The 17327-nt window shown below is 41.6% G+C and overlaps 1 protein-coding gene across 3 annotated transcripts in view; it reads right to left on the bottom strand.

The window, feature by feature from the left end:
* LOC118775761 (glutamate receptor 1-like) overlaps positions 1–17327 on the bottom strand; it is a 65721-nt gene that overhangs the window by 20309 nt on the left and 28085 nt on the right. For all 3 annotated transcript variants that reach the window (XM_036525838.1, XM_036525839.1, XM_036525840.1), the window contains exons 6-11: positions 17055–17213; positions 13628–13795; positions 12309–12413; positions 11618–11728; positions 8969–9175; positions 6471–6967 (exon numbers count right to left, since the gene is read on the bottom strand). In XM_036525838.1, coding sequence (XP_036381731.1) covers positions 6471–6967; positions 8969–9175; positions 11618–11728; positions 12309–12413; positions 13628–13795; positions 17055–17213 — 1247 coding nt within the window. The remainder of the gene's footprint in view (positions 1–6470; positions 6968–8968; positions 9176–11617; positions 11729–12308; positions 12414–13627; positions 13796–17054; positions 17214–17327) is intronic.

Here is a 17327-nt window from a genome sequence, read left to right as displayed (position 1 = left end):
TCCAGACAGTCACAATGAACAGTTTCCCCAGGCTCTCACACTATCCCTCTTTCTCTTGCTCTCTGTCTCCCTCTCTTTTGCTTTTCACTTTCTTTCTCTTTCTCCATCTCTCTCGTTTTTTCACTTTCTTGCTCTCCCTCTCTCTTGCTTTTTTTTATTTTCTCTCTCTCCCTCTTTCTCACTTTATGTTTTCTCTCTCTGTCTGTATACACGACTGAGTACTTCTTGGAATTATCATAAAAAAAACATCTGTTTCAGGAAAGAAAAAAAACACTGCTCTTATTCTTTTCTCTCTCTCTCTCTCTCTCTCTCTCTCTCTGTGAACATACCAGAATGCCTCTCTGTCTTTCTGTTTCTCTCTTTCTCTTCTTGGTTTGAAGGGAAAGGTTTCCCCCGTGATTCAGCCATTATTTGTCCTTATATGCAATTCTCCTCACAAGCACAGTTCAGTGAGCATGGCAATCAGGAAAATTAGCGAAACGAAAAGAAAAAAACGGTTGTATTGGAAAAAAGTAGGTTTCGCTCTCTTTCTCTCTCTTGCTTTCTTGGGGTTGTCCTCTGTATCTCAAACACATTGCTGCAGGTGTGCAAGTGCCAGTACAACCTCACATGCGTTTCAGAGCCAGCGCCTGCCTCTGACTCACAAAACACTCCACAGCCTTTGCTTTCAAGCCTAATGGTGGCCTTTACAGTGAACAACATGCTGCACCAGCTCCAGAATTACCATGCCCCCCGCCTGGCTCAGAAAGCTTTCTGCTGCTGGGTGAAGGTCTGTGTTTCAGCGACTGATAATAAGCACAGTTTCTTATACAGAGGGGTCATTTGCATTCATTCAATTGTCATTAATTACCAGTACACATTATACACGCACGCACACACACACACACACACACACACACACACACCTGGCAATACATCTCCAGGTTTCTCCTTTGTGCAAGGAAAGCTGGCTGTAATGATGGCAATTGCTGTGAACACACAGTGGTCCCTAATAAGTCCCTAATAAGTGTCCTTGCATTAATGTAAAGAGGATGCAACCGACACTGGTGACAGAATGAGAATAAAATGGTGGTAATACCATGCTAAAATGACTATGCAGGTAAAATCTATAGCCATATTTGCTCTAATATAATATAATATTTCTGTTGTGTGTGTGTATAAAAGCATCTCCTCTCACAGAGAGTGGCCAGGGGGTGGGGGCGGGGGGGCGTTCTCTTCAGGAGTTTAACCTTTCAGCGGCGCGTTATCTCACACCATTCCTCTTTCACTTCTTATGGAATCGTGTGTTGGCATGGATGCGCTTGGCTGCAGAATGCTAATGGGACAGCCTGATTCTGGGATAAATTTAGCATGAAGCTTGTTTTTTTTTTTCCACATGCAGAGGTCGCAGTATGGAGACAGTCGCTGAGCCACGCGAGTGGCGGAGTGCGGCCGTCTGGAGGCAAGTGGAGAGCAGGCTAAGCGGGGGGGCCCTCTGGGAACAGTTTACTGAGAGCAGTAATCACCACTCTCTGCTGCTGCAGCTGCCTTAGTACTCTGCCTTCTGCTCTGAACACCCACTCTCAAACACACACATACACTCACTCTCACACACACACACATATACACACATTCTCATTTGTAGTCAGGGTGCATCTTTAGATTTGTATGCTGTATGCCTTTGCATAAATGTCTGGCTGCTGCTACTTAACAACACAAGAGTTTTCTAGACAGAAATTCATCATTTTTCCCAGAGATCCGGAATGTTTGGCTGAGCCTCCCAGTGCTGAACCAAGCTGTCATTTAACCTGGATGCAAAAACCTATACCAATGAGACACATTGGCAATGTGTTTTCTCTGCAGTCACAATTAACCTGACATCTTTTAAACAAGTGACATTAACCATTCACAATATGTAATTTCAACCTTTCAACGTGGAACGTGTAATTTCAACCTTTCAACATGGAAATCAGCCAAGTAAGACTTGAGGTTTGCTTATAATTCTCAAAATCAAAAACGTGCATAAAAAATAAATTTATATTTTAGAATACAACACAAGCGAAAGCCATACATCGATTCACAATATTAAAAGTGCTACATGACCAAGTTTCAATAGCTGGCCAGACAAGGTACAAGCTAGCTGGGAGAGACACAAGTGCATTAAACCATTTTTTTTTTTTCTTTTTTTTTAATAGAAAACAGAGTTTAGGACATGCAGCTATTACAGTGAAGCTAGGTCAGTTCAGGCCTTTATCTAAGACTACCAATTAACTTCAGAGAGGACGCAAAACAAGTCAGAAATTTGCCCGAGCAATTTATGTGAATTGATTCTGGAGGGTCTGATGTACACTACACTGATGATGAGCTTTAAAATTGTAGCATTAATGGGTAGGCATGTCGAGTGCTTTTCTCTTTCTCTTTAATCTCAACACTACTTGTTTGCTTAGCAGATCCTAACCACTAGTCCCCACTGATCATCAATATGATCATCATCATGATCATCTTCATGATCATCATCACCATCACCTTTGTTAGTGTTATCAATATCATCATTGTCACTGACATCAGGAAGGTCATGTGGTGTCAGGAAGGTGACAGTCTTTTTCAAAGTATCGATATGATTTCTCCAGCGCTAGACTAAAGCTAAAGGTTTCATTAACCCTGTTATAATAATAATAATAATAATAATAATAATAATAATGAGAGAAGAAGAAGAAAAACAGAATAGCCCCCCCAGGATCGCTAAAAGTGTTCAATGCATCGATGTGAGGATGGGTGGGTGCAGGAAGGAAACACACATCCCTGCTTGCGTGCAGACCACCCACCTGTCTTTGTAGATAAACCTGACGCAGAGTGGCTGCCGTGAATCTCAGAGTGACAAACAGACCTTGAGTGGCATCTGTGACATTTGAAGAGACCGAAGCAGAGAGGAATTTATAATGGGTAAATAGCAGTGGCAAAGCGTGTCCGGAATGCTCTTCATTTCCTGTTCCGTCTCTGATTGATATCTCCCTCACTCCTGATTGGGGGTGGGGAGGACCTAGGCGAGGGAGGGGTCTTCCAGGGGTCGTAACTGATTCCTTTTGTTCAGCTGCGCTTCAGTCTTTTGATGGAAACTAATGGAATGTAAATTTATAGCCAGCATATGAATAACAAATAATTAAAATTGCAGCCAATTAATCAGAGAGCAAGGTATTTTGTTGATGTGACCTTTTGGTGTCTAATTAAGAAACAAACAACAAGAAAAAAGAAAAAGCTGATTATGAAAATCAACTAAAATCACATGACATTAAAACTGCATTACTGTGCAAATTGTTTTTTTTTTTTTTCCCCCAGAGTAATAGCACTGCAGTAACACTAAAAAAGCAGTATGAGAATAGTCCTCATCAGGAAAAAATACACCAAATTTACCTGAGTTCTGATTTTGAATGCTGTAAAGAGACATACCAGAGGAAATGCTTAGCTTGATATCCTAAATTTCTGCTTAAATAAAACACTAAAAAGCATTATTTGATACCAGAAAAAAATCACCTGAAGGAACAAAAACAGGAAGGGCTCTCTTACTCAGCCTAGTATCTCTACTATGACACCAGTACTATTTTTCCATTACAGCCCCATGACAATTTCTCTATTATGACCCCATTGCAGTTTCTCTATTACAGCCCCATTACAGTTTCTTCATTACAACCCCGTTACAGTCTCTCCATTACAACCCCATTACAATCTCTCCATTATGACCCCACTACAGTTTCTCCATTATATACCTATTATAGTCTCTCCATAACAACCCCATTACAGTTTTTTCATTATGAACCCATTACAGGTTCTCCATTACGACCTTATTACACTTTCTCTATTATGACCAAATTACAATTTCTCCATTATGATGCCATTACTATTTCTCTATTGCAATCCCATTACAGTGTCTCCTTCACACCCCCAGGGGATAAGGAGGGGGTAGCACTGATCTGCCTCTGTGCCGATGCTGCAGTGAGGAGACTGGGGAGATGGTTATGATTTGTCCCTGAGTGACTTGTTTGACCATGAAATGTAGATGATTCTGACCACAGAAGGGTCTTCCCTTGCTCTCTGAAGACAGAAAATAGAACAGCCTGTTAAATCTGGGATGTGAGATCAAAGATTTTAACATGGACCACCCACACCCCCATGTTAATCCAGAGTTAAAGGAACACTCCAGTGAAGCTATCATTTTTTATGCCATATAAAATGTCAGAAAAAATAACCCTGACAACTGGGAAAGATGTTCTGAACAACCTGCTAAAAGCACAGATTTTCAGGGAAGCTACAGAAATTAATGGTACAGTTACATGGTCAAAAATGTGAAGCACGGGTTGAAGTGAATCTCTTTTTGTTGGTGTGTTTCTGTCAAACTAATGGGTTTGGCTGTTTTGGGGGGGTTTTCTTGGAGGGCCACAGATCACAGCAGAGATCATGCTCTACCCCTGATTGACTGGTCTGTCCTTCCAGAGCAGCCGGGCTGCTTCATCCAAAGGCCTGAAAATAGACTTGATCTGTATATTCCAGGTGGACACACCAAGCTGCAATGCACAGCTACCATTGGAAATCACATCTTAAATCAGCTCTTAGCTTTTGGTGTCAATGGCAGAAAGACACAAAGTTCTACACTCAACAAGATTTTGATTTGGGGATATTACTCAACATAAAGCATATTAAAGCATTTGTGCCCCGCCTACAGGCTTTGACCTCCCAACCACTGCATGTAATAGTAGAGAAATTAGAAAAACAAGAGTAAAAATAGCGCTAAAACTTTGTGGCTTGTGCATTATGTAGGCCTGCTGGAATGCTACCTTCCACAGGCCATCTATGACGCCAATAAAAACATCTGTCACTGCCACATCCGTGAAGATCAGTTCAAATTGGAGTCTGCGGATTCCCCTGAGGACCGGAACACAGAGGTCTCACCTAAATGTCAGAAACTAAATGAGAAGCCAGCAGGAACAGGCACCAGGGCTCCAGAGGGGATAGCTGTTGTTTTGTTTTTTTATTGTTTATAACCCAGGAGAGAGGAGAGCTCCCGGACTCACCAAGAGGATGACCTGTTTCATCGTACACGTAATGAAGTCAAGAAAAAAAAAGACTTGTGTCAATTCAGCCAGGGGCAGGACCAAGTCTGAATGACATCACTGCTGTGTCGGCTGTGCAAAGGTCACAAAAGCTGTGGCCGTGAGCCATGATTGGCTCTGCCATAGAAAGCAGCATTGTGACTTCACAATAGAGAGAGGCTCATTAGTAATGGGGAGGATATCCACCTCCGTGCCTCTCTCCGCCTGGAGTGTTCTCAGGAGCAGGGTGGAATGGGAACACTGTCTCTCACTCAAAAGGTCACTAATTAATGGAGACAATTACACAAAACGGTTGACATTTATGACTTGAACAGAGGTACGTTGAGGTAAAGAACTGTATCAAAGAAATAATAGAAACTTCTAACCCATATTCAGCATGAAAGAAATGACAGGGCGGAGCACACTCTAAATTTCATAGAGCAGCCACTCCCACTAAGCAGTTTAATGGATCCTAGCCAGCCCTTCAAAAGCCATAATCAAAATGCTCCAAACAAGAAGAGATCCAATTTTCAGCACATCCACCAATTCCCAGTATGCCGTAGTAACAGAGCCCTCAAATGCCATACAGAATTGCTTTTGTTGGTTCACAAGACCCTGGTTGTCTCTTCTTCTTTCATCCCAGCCATTGCAAAGGTCACTATCACAGACACACTACTGCAGTGATCAGAATCCCTGCCATCTGATTGGAGCTACCTGCCCTACAGTTCTGTGAGCAGCCTCGTGAGGAATAAAGGGCTACTCTTTCTAGGTTCACAGCACTTGCACGGGAGAAGTCCATCAACAGCTGGCATGTACACACAATTTAAATGTGTCAGGTGGAGTCAGATGAGAGGTTTTCATTCTCAAGATGAAAAAGTTATATCTTGTGATAATGGCTCATTACTTCCAAAGATAACCCAGAATGATACCCTGAGAAGCATGAGCATGCTACAAGATGCAACATACTTGATAAAGATAGGCCAGAATAGGACATCTATGCATATATCCCCTTCCAGTGCATGACACAACAAAACTATCCAACCCACAAATTATAATAAACAAAAAATCAAAAACGTATGACAACGTCCTGGATATGTATCGATGCATTGTTTCGGAGTCTGTTTGATGTGTTACATTACAGATGGTCTTATCCAGTGTGACTCAGTTTAGTTTTTAGGTGGTATCTATTTATATAGCTGGATATTTACTGTGGCTATTCTGGTTTAAGCACCTTGCCCAAGGGTAAAGCAACAGTGCCCCAGCAGGGAATCAAACCAGCAGCCTTTCAGTTACGAGCCCTACACCTTGCCACTATGTTACACTGCTGCGCCACTGCTGTGTTGGACGTGAGCTTGTGCTGTGATGATGTCGATGATGGTGATGACGCTGGCATTGTAGCTGGCCTACCTGGGGGAGATGTCACAGCCTTGCTGCATGAAAGCCCCGAGGGAGAACCAGAGGCTGTTAAATATCCCAAACTCGTTGGTGTGCTCCAGGGTCTGCTGCTGCTGCTGCTGGTTCTGGTTCTGCTGGGACCCGGACTGGCTCAGCTGGCTGGAGGACTGCTGATTCTGCTGCTGCTGCTCGTTCTGGTTCTGGTTCTGCTGGGCCTGTGACGGGTTCTGCTGCTGGTCCTGTCCTTCCTCCAGGTCCTCCCCCTGCCACTCGTATGGGCTGAAGCGGCTGACCAGGAACAGCACCACGCTCACGCCAATGTAGGCGAAGACGATGCACATCCAGATCTCGTAGGCCAGCGGGTCCAGGAAGGAGAAGACACCGGGCTTGGACTTCATGGGCTTCTTGATCATGATGGAGATGCCCAGGCTCATGAAGGGCTTGGAGAAGTCGATGACCTCCTCTCTCACCAGGGTGATGGTCAGGGGAGCCACGGCAACATCCGCCTTCTGCAAGCAGGGAGGGGGGAGGGTCAGGTCACATGACACTGAGTATGAATGATCACAGGGCAGTGGCTGAGAAAGTCACAGGCTCAATGTATTGTATCTGTTCAAAAAATAATGTAACCATGTCAAGAATGCTTGCTCCTGGATTAAATAAAAACTGCCAAGTTCTCTTAAAGGATATCACTATTCAATTAAAAAGAGAAAAAAATCATAAAACTCATTCTCATTTTCATTTCATTCATAAGGAACAGTATTAGAACAAAAATGTTTTTTCCCCAGAATATAGGTTGGCTGTGTTAAGTGAATCCAGGGGTTACTTAAATGTAATATGGTGCTTCTAGGCACTAGGCCTTTTTTTCCTCTACTGAATATTATTCTCCCTTAAGATGACTTGGAGGATTTGACTGACACCCGGGATAAACGTCTTTTTTACTCTCTGCCACAAACTCAATGATTCAAAGAAGCTGTCAAATTTTGCTCAACGGTAAGACTTTCAGTGTTTGACTCATATGAACAATGTGCATATCAAGTACCCTCTGTAAAATAATAAATTGCTCACAAAATGGATGCAGTTTTTTTTCGGAATGGGAAGAAGCCCTCGCAAATCATGTTAAAATGTACAGCTCTGCAATAACACGGATCTTCTTGACATGACTAAAATACTCTTACCCTTGCGACAAATAATTCTTCATCCAGAAATATGTTTTTACTACCCTCTGAAGTACCGTGAAATGGCTGCATTCCATTTGTTGTGTTTTATTTTTATGGCAGTGAGATTTTGAAGAGGAAACACTGAAGGCAATATCGCACTGATTTATTCTCCCTGAGAACAGCGTGCAAGGTTTACATTATTATTACTTGTAACCACCAAAAAGCAAACAAAAAAAAAAAAAACATCAGGCACAGTTTGTGAAATAGAGCTTTACTTTTACAAACCTAGAACCCTGTCAAGGCAGTATTACCTAAGGAATCCTTCAAAGACGCTTCCTTTGAAGCCCACTGGACGTGAACATGTAGACATTGAAGGATGAATATTACGTGCCAGAATAAATACAATCTCTTCCCCCTCGAGAAATGAACGGGCACTTGTCTCACAAGGGGATGCCAACTTACATAAACCTACTCATGCATTTCAAATTGAATAATGTAACATAATATAATGCTTTCCAGTAATATTAAAATAACATCCAGGAAATAATGGATAAAATGGAGGGAATCTTGATTATGGCAGACTCCGGCCAGAGCCTCTGTCAGAAACAATGCGAGAATACAAAACACCCTGTACACTTCCTTGATTTTTCATCTTTTTTTTTTCAATTCTTTCATTTGAATTTCATGACAGCCAAAGGGGGTGTTGTGAGAAATAACACTAAAATGAAAGTAATATCAACACGGACAGCTGAGAAATACAGAATGTCACATCGCAGTTGATGGTCTCTCATATTAGGCCAATTTCCTCCCCTTTATTGACTTTGCCCTGACAGGCTTTTTTCCACTGATAGCTCTTGTAGAGGGTGGATACTGTGGTTGCAGTGGAGAAGGCAGACTTGCTGTGTTAAGCATGTTGGATGGTCATAATGTGCCCTGAACGTGTCAACTCAGGAGCGTAACCTTTTGTTATGCTTTAAGGCATGGACACATTGTCACTCACCAGCACTGGCGCTGTGACCCACTGTGCCAACACATTGTTTTTCCCTTCACGATTGATTTTTGTCAAAAAGGGTGTAACACTTTCAGAAAGCATTGCCCTCTGGCAAATAAACGCAGCTATTGTGAGCATGAGTGCACGTGTGGCATGTGTATGCATTGTGGCAGCAGGTATGGAAGGTCCCACAGTGTGATTGTTGACGACTGGTAAATCAGAGTCTGTTTGCCCCACCCACCGGCCATATAAGGAGTTCCTTGAAAATGTATCCTTTTCTCTGGAAAAGGAGAAAAAATAAAAATAACATGAACAAAAGCTTAACAATAGAGGCATTACTTGTTTACAGCTACAAGACTTACTCCATAGACCAGCTCCCCCACCATCCCGTTCCACATCTTGGTGTCGGGGTCCCGGGCCCCGTACTTCCCATCACCCACGATCTCCAGCTTGTAGGTGTACCCCACGTGTTTGGCGATCTCTGCGGCCAGCTCCACACAGTAGCCTTCATATTTGTCATTCCCAACAAACTGATCGTGGTTCTTCTTCAGCATCACATACGGAGATTCCTGAGTGATACAGAGATAAAGAGAGAGACAGACAGAACGTGAGACAGAGAGAGAGAGAGAGAGAGAGAGGGGGGGGGGGGGGAGAGAGAGAGAGAGAGAGAGAGAGAGAGAGAGAGAGAGGGAGGGAGAGAGAGAGCAGGAGAAAGCGAGAGAAAGAGAGAGATAAGTAGAAGAGTACAACAGGTGAGTGTTACCTGTAACAAATTCCAGTGATGGTACTGAAGCCAGTTCAGTTCTGTCATCTGTGATATGAAACGTGCAATATCTTGTTCAGCTTGTAACCTCATTGGAATGACTCTGGTGGACACAAACACTGTGTCCTAAGCCCCTAATTACACATAAAATAGACTTTTTCTATATGAAATATATTAAGCAAGTGCACAGATTTATGCAAAAATACATAAGTTTGCCAATGTTTGTACCAAGTTTGCTTCATGCAACAGTACCAGCTGGTCCTGTTTTTCTTTGGGGCCTGTTCTTTTTTGTTTAATTCCCTGGTTGCTGAAGCACATGAATATTGCAAATCAGCAAATATTTGGTCAACAGTGAAATCTGGTTATTTCAATGCTGGAGCCAAAGAAGTTGTATAAGAAGCACTGCCAAAACACTCTTTTTCGCTACACTTTTCACATTTGGTGCATGAAAAGGCGGAGAAGATTACACATGTGTATGTATATGTAAACGTATACATATACATACACATTTACACATACATGGGTGTACGTATACATATACATATATGTATTTGTATAATTACATTTATTCATTTGGCAGATGCTTTTATCCAAAGAGCCTTACAAGTGAGGCAGAGTACAACACAAGCAAAGAACCATAGTGTTGGTTAGCTAGTGTTGGTGTTGAGTTGTTTTGTAATTGTGCTAGAGAGCTGAAAGGCATTTAGCCAAGGTTCACAAGGGCTGATGGGGAATGAAGTCCAAAGCTTGTTCAAATGTAATGCAGTACTTGAGGAATTCCTGTGCACACTTCTATGACAGCATGCAATGCCAGAGGCTCCCAACATGGAAGTACTTTTAAGTATTGTAGTGGAAACACATCAATGAGTCACTGTGCAGTAACACACATGTGTGGCGTTGTGATCATTGTCACTTTCAGTTAACACCTGCTGAACCAATCCCTGCCTGGGTCTTTGGAACATGCCATGAAATAATTGTTAATAGGATAATCTCTCCTAACATGGTGCTTACGAGACAGTACTGCTAGCATCTGCACTCAGTTTTGGCAATGCTACTTCAGTTGAACAGTCATTCTCAGTCACATTCTGACTCTGCAAAGGCACAGTCATCCTGACTGTGTTTGTCCATTGGATTTATGGCTCATTCCCAGGGTATCTGTGTGCAGTGGCAATAGGGGTTGAGGAATCTTCAATCTTCCTGCCACGGACAAGAAAAACTTGCATGCCACTATGAAGTAGTTCCTTAAAGGCCATAATTTATTTAACATGAGAATGCAGTTTCACAAATGATGAAGAGAGAAACTCTCACTTCTGTTGCAATAGAAAAATAGTCCAGAATGATGAACATAAGGATTTTTGCTGTCAGGCGTGACCATCTCCCTTTTTTGAGCATTGCTGGCTTTAAGTTTATTTTTATCTATGTGTCATTATTGTGCATTACTGTACAGCCTCACAGACCGCATGCTCCTGCCTCCAATGCTGGCCGATCAGTTCAGAGACCAATCTCAGAAACCACCCACGTTTCTGGGCACCACAGCCCTGTTGACTTGCAGAGCCTTTACAAAGGGCCTGGACCAGAGAAAAGTGATGAATAACACTCCTTATGTGTGCGTGAGTGTGTGCTTGCGTGCGTACATGTGTGCGTGTGTGTATGAGAGAGTGAGTGTGTGTGAGCGTGGTGTGTGTGTGTGTGTGTGTGTGTGTGTGTGTGTGTGTGTGTGTGTGAAGGAAACAGCTGATGTGAAGGCTTTCACAAAGCAGAGAATAAAATGAAAAAGCATTGCAGGCAACAGGAGGATTTCAATACCAGGAAGCAGAGGGGAGGGGGGATTCATCTTTTTTGGAAAGGCATCAAAGATGAATTAATCCCACAGCCCCACGTGCTGGAGCAGGGAACAGTATTGTCATGACAAACATGCTTTCATTTATGACAGGCTGTTTTTAGGGCTTTACCACTCCTCCTACACAGAAATCATTCCACTGAAAGAGACAAAGCTATGGGGAGAAGGAAAGTTACAGGCATAGCAATACTGCAAGTCAAACCTCTCTTTCTTCATTAAGGAGGAAGTACGTTCTAGTTATTCTGACAGACATATCTCTCCTGCTGGATTTTCATTTGTTTACTTGATGGATGTGAGGATTTCCCCTTGAACACAAACATTTCCAGCAGTGTTCAAAGCAGCATCACTGAAACTTGTTGTGAGTGATCCGCGTGATGCCACATGTGCCATTGGGTAACCGAATCTTACCAAGATGGTGGTGACGATGTAAGTCCTGTTCTGCAGCCCAAAGGTCTCATTGCTGCCCTGAGCGTAGGTCGATGTGCTGACAAATTTCTCCTGTTCGTTCCAGTAGCCCGCCTGAAATCAGAAGGGTCAACCTCAGCATGGCAGGCCAATGAACTTCTAATCATTATTTTTAAAAAGTGTTCTACATTGCAATAAAGAAAGCACAATTAAATTAGGCTTATACTAAAGATATACAGTATGCTACTGCAATATCAGAAGATATAGCTTTTACGGTTACTTACATGATTCCTGAAGTTCCTTTAACAGTTTCTCCTGATGACCATTTAAAATGCTATGCATCTGCCTATATTCTATTGCCTGTGGGCTTATCCCAGCACTGTTCAACAGCTGCATGCTTTGCCACTGATGAGTTTCTCCTTATTAAATACCTGTCCCCTTATTCTCACTGCTTTTATGACATGCTCTATGTGTACGTCGCAATTAAACATTTATAAATCACTCTTTAACAGTTTTTAAGTACAAGGTAATGGATGAAAATGAAACAACCAACAATTCAATTTATTCATAAATGTAACTGATTAAAAAGCCCTCCCACTTTAGTCATATTTGTGAAATGCAGCTTATCAAATATAAATTGACCTATTCACTAATTGATTGACATTTATATGGCAATAAAGAAGAGACAGGTCACCTTCTTGGGGCCCTTTGGTCCCAGTTCCATCACAGTGACAGTGTAGTTGGTCCGTCTTCCCTTCTCGTCGAACTGGATGTGTCCGGTCATACCCTCCAGCTGAACCTGTGAGACAATCCACAGGCTGGCGATGGTCAACATTCAGAGCTGGAACCTGACTCAACAGGGCTGTATAATCCACATTCCCAGCAGAGCTCAAAATCCTCAGTCTGCAAATCAAGACGTGTATGGGTGCATGCCAAATAGAGTAATAAAAACTGCTATGCTCAATTTTTGGAACGTGAATACTGCTACAGATTTGTGTTTTTTATTACTTTTTGGTATCTCTTTTTTCATGACATAAATTCTTTAAGCATGTAAATGTTTATGTTAATTTCAGCTGCCTCCATTTTAATTTTTTATTTGGATAATGGCTTCAGAGCCTTGCACTTCAGACTGCGTACATAACACTTTCAGTGTTGGTACACATATAGTTATTTTAGGCAGTTAGACGAGATCAGCAAGCACAGTTCAATTCCACAGAACACGACCCAGCACCTCAAATGCACTAGTGTGCTGTTACATTGTTACATTCTTTCAGAACAGAGTGTATTCCAAACTCCAACTGCAGAGGCGTGACAACAGCCATCTCCTCAGTAGTGCTCGTCTGTTGTTCTTTTTTTTTTCCTCCACAAAGTAGTTCTGAATAAACATGTTGAGAATATCCTCCATCTTTATCCCATCTTTTCATGGCTGCACTGCCACAGCTTGACACAGCTAAATGAGTTAATTATCCGAGCAGAATTTCTGACAGATGGGCAAACTCACGCATTGCAAGGCATAGTGGAATGTCATTTAAAACAACAGAACAAAAAAACCGACTATATATCAAGGAGATGACTTGCTTCATGTTTACATGAAATCCTTTCCTTTTCATTACTGCTGGAAAAATGTACTCATCTCTGCAGCTGACAGTTTTATTGTGAAAGGCACAAACGCCATTGTTTCCCGCAGCTCCTGTTGAGAGAATGCTCTCTTGCAGCACCAAGTCACAACACGCTGGAAGTCAGTTCGTGTAAACTGCATTTGCCCTTTTTTATCCTTGCCTTAAAAAGCAGATTTTCCTGATTCACCTCTGTTTTATCATTACTTATTTCTTTCATGTTATTTCTTTTACCAAACATCAGGCCCTGGTAGCCTCGTAGAGGTTCTAGTGAGGACACAAATGCTCCATTAAAAATGGAGCGCGATGCATTCACACGGTTCTGTTCTGGCTCTTCGGTGTGCCGCCTACATGCCCAGTGAGGCAGAGGGAAACCTGGTTTCCCGGCTTTGCGTACCTGCTGCAGGGCTCTCTGGATGTCGATTCCCTGACCCCACGGTGCTGGGGGGTTAGCCAGACAGTCGCCAGCGTTCCCTCTACGAGAAATATCGATCCTCTGCTTGCGGAGGTTCTGAAAGGCAGTAGCCATTACGCTAACCCCATCGTATGTGAGGGCCCCTGTGTACTGAGAGAGGGAAGAAAGAAAGAAACAAAGAAAGAAAGAAAGAAAGAAGTGAGGGAAAGAAAGAAGGAAAGAAAGAGGGAGAAAGACAGAGTGAGCAAGAGAGAGAAAGAACCAGAGAGAAAGAGCAAAAGAGAGAAAGAGTGAGTGAGAGAAAGAAAGAAGGAAAGAGAGAAAGACAAAGAGAGGGAAAGAAATAAAAAAGGATATAAAGACACAAAGAGTGATACAGAAAGAAAGAAAGACAGAAAGGAACAAAGAGTGATAGAGAAAGAAGGAAAAAGAGAGTGAAAGAAAGAGTGAAAGAAAGAAAGAAAGAAATGAAAAATCAACAGAAGCTCAAAGGGAATCTGAGGTCTCCACAGCCGTCTGCGCTGTTGCCTGACATGAGTGAATGTATTCCCATGGTAACGAAGCAGCCGTCATTGCCTTTATGAAAGAAATGAATTAGCGATGGGAGGGCAGGGATTCATGGACCCCATGATGGGCGGAGCTGTCAATCACTGACACACACAAACCAATTGAAAGATTCTGCTCTCTGCAGCAGGTTTGGCTTAAAATATGTGAGTCATTGACAGTACATCCATTTTGGGGTTCAGTAACCTTTTCCATCACTAATGAAATTGCTCTTGAGTTTTGCCTTCTGGGGTTTTATCATCAGGTACAAATTGAATTTTATCATCTGTGTACATCCTGTGTACTCACATTGTTAAGGTTTGATGAGTAAGCTGGAAAAAAAAAAATGTTCAAAGCTTGATGCTTGTAGAAAATGTTCTTTAACACTTACATTGCTGTTTTTACAGTATATATAGAACCCCACGGTATAAGTACAGCGGTGTGAAAAAAAAGTATTTTCCCCCTTCTTGATATTCCCTATTATTGCCTATTTGGAGCACTGAATGGTTTCAGATTTTCAAACAAAATGTAATACTACACAAAAGGAACCTGAGTAAACACAAAGCACAATATTTCAATGTTTATTTTCCCCCTTCAGTGAAAATAGTTAATGTACACCCATATCACCTGTGGGAGCCAAAGCACTTTAGACATGTGTGTGATAATTGTATAGCTAAGTGTTGTTGTTTATATTAAGTATAAAGTTTACAGGGAACAGTAACATTATCATAAACAGTATAGAGCGTATTAGTTATTGTTAATACATAATATTCATATAGACGACACAGGTAAAAGCTGTATCGTTAATGTACAATTGATAGGCTTAGGATGCCTTTCTTTACACTTGGATTTATGCTTGTAACATTTTTTGAATACTGTAACTTTAAGACAGGTTGGCTTCGCACTTACACATTCATTCATTCTGGATTTAAGGAGGGAGTTGGGGGTTTTTCGGCTACAGAGCAACACAGTTTTCTTACCATAGTCGCGTGTCGTATTAGGAACAACTTAGCTTTAGCCTTCTCCTGTTAGAGAAGTTTTGTTTCAACATATTCTGTTACGTGTATAGCTTGGAATAAACACCTTTATTTTATCTCTTTTACATGGAGTCCTGTGGAAGTTCTTCCTGCGACGAGCGCATTCATACGAATTAAGGAGTTGTTTCAACTACCTCAGACAGCAAACAACCGTCAGCCCCCATATTGCCCCTGTGAAAAAGTAAATGCCCTCTTAAACATAATATCTGGTTGGATCACCCTTAGGGGCAATAACTGCCCTAAAACTAAACACTTCCATAATTTTATATGAACATTTCACATCTCTGTGGAGGAATATTGGCCCACTCTTCTTTGCAGAACGGCTTTAACTCTGACAGATTGGTAGGTATTCAAGCATCAACTGCTCTTTTGAGGTCCTGCCACATCATCTCTATTGGATTTAAGACAGAACTTTGACTAGGAAACTCCAAAACTTTAATTTAGCTTCTTTTTAGCCATTCAGATTTTCTTCTGTGTTTTAGATCATCGTTCTGTTGCATCACCTAATTAGATGACAGGACATTCTCCCTAAGAATTGTCTGGTACATAGAATTCATGCTTCCTTCAATGACACAAGTCGTCCAGGTCCCGCTGCATCAAAACATCCCCGTACCACCACACAGCAACCACCATGTTTCACTGTAGGTATGACGTTCTTACAGTGGAATGCTGTACTCACTTTATGCTAGACAGACTTGCACCCTCCCAAAAGGTCCATCTTTGACTCATCTGTCCATAGACTATCCCAAAATTACTGGGGATCATGCAAGTGCTTCTTAGCAAATGTGAGAGCTTTGATGTTTTTCTTGGTGAGCAGTGGTTTCCACCTCGCTGCTCTTCCATGAAGCTCATTTTTGCACAGTCTCTTTCTTATTGTTGAGTCCTGAACACTGACCGTAGCTGATGTTAGAGAGGTCAGCAGTTCTTTGGAAGTTTTTCTGGGATCTTTTGAGACTGCCTGGATGAGGTGCCGCTCAAGGACCTTAGAAATGGCTTTGTAACCCTTTCCATACCAATGTATCTCAACAACTTTTTTTTTTTTTCTCAGCTGTTCTGGAATTTCCTGTGATTGTGGCAGTGGGTGCCTGTAGAAGCTTTGTGGCGACTACTTCCTCTGATGGTACAGTTCAATATATATGCCATTTAAACTCAACAGGGCTGGTTGCAATCAAGCCTGGCTGTGTTCAGTCACCTGAATATCTCATTATCCACTACAAGTTTGTTGATTTCTTTGTTATAAAACTAAGAGGCAATTACCTTTTCTCAGGGGCAATACGGGTAATTGGTGACTTTCTCTATTAAATGAATGAGATAATGATTTTAAAACTATGTTTTGTATTTGCTCAGGTTTCCCTTGTCTAATATTAAATTGTATTTGATGATATGAAACCAGTCAGTGAGAGAAACATGCAATAAAACAGGAAGGGGAAAAGTACTTTTTCATGCCACTGTACATCAGCAAAAATGGCCTTTACCTTTTCAAATATTTTATTATGAAATTATATATTTTAAAGTAAATTTTGAGTCACTATATGCAGGTTGGCGAGAGAAACATGCACAATAAAACAGGAAATTGGGAATAGGGAAATACTTTTTAATGCCAGTAAAAATGGCCTTTACCTTTTGAAATATTTCATTATTACATTTTAAATTAAATTTTGAGTTATTATTGTTATTATTATGCAGGTTGGTTTTGAACTTTTTTTTTCATAAAAATGTCAGGCTTTTCTATTTCTCTCATCCTCTTGTTCTCTTTTTATTTTCTGTTCATATTAGGATGATGCTTATTGGTCTGGATTCCCTCCTTGAGATATATGATTTCTTGGTACCTTCAGCCTCTTCTTGGGAGCCTTGAGGTCTTTGCTGTCAAAGTCGAGCCACTCCTGTATTGTCCTGCCGACCAGTGGATCCGAGTAGTTCATCAGCTGGAAGCCTGTAACGTTGGCTCCGGCCTTCTGAAACTCGATCAGGTCAATGTCCAGAAACCCCTAAGGGACACAGGGATGTCAGTAAATCAACCAACCAATCCATTATCCAATCAATCAATCAATCAATCAATCAAATAAACTCTTTGATTTAGCATTTGATTTATCTTTACTGTT

The sequence above is a fragment of the Megalops cyprinoides genome, chromosome 3 (genome assembly GCF_013368585.1).
Source record: "Megalops cyprinoides isolate fMegCyp1 chromosome 3, fMegCyp1.pri, whole genome shotgun sequence".
Classification (NCBI taxonomy): Eukaryota; Metazoa; Chordata; class Actinopteri; order Elopiformes; family Megalopidae; genus Megalops; species Megalops cyprinoides.
Note: the sequence above shows the minus strand (reverse complement) of the source record. Positions and strands in the feature narration are given on the sequence as shown.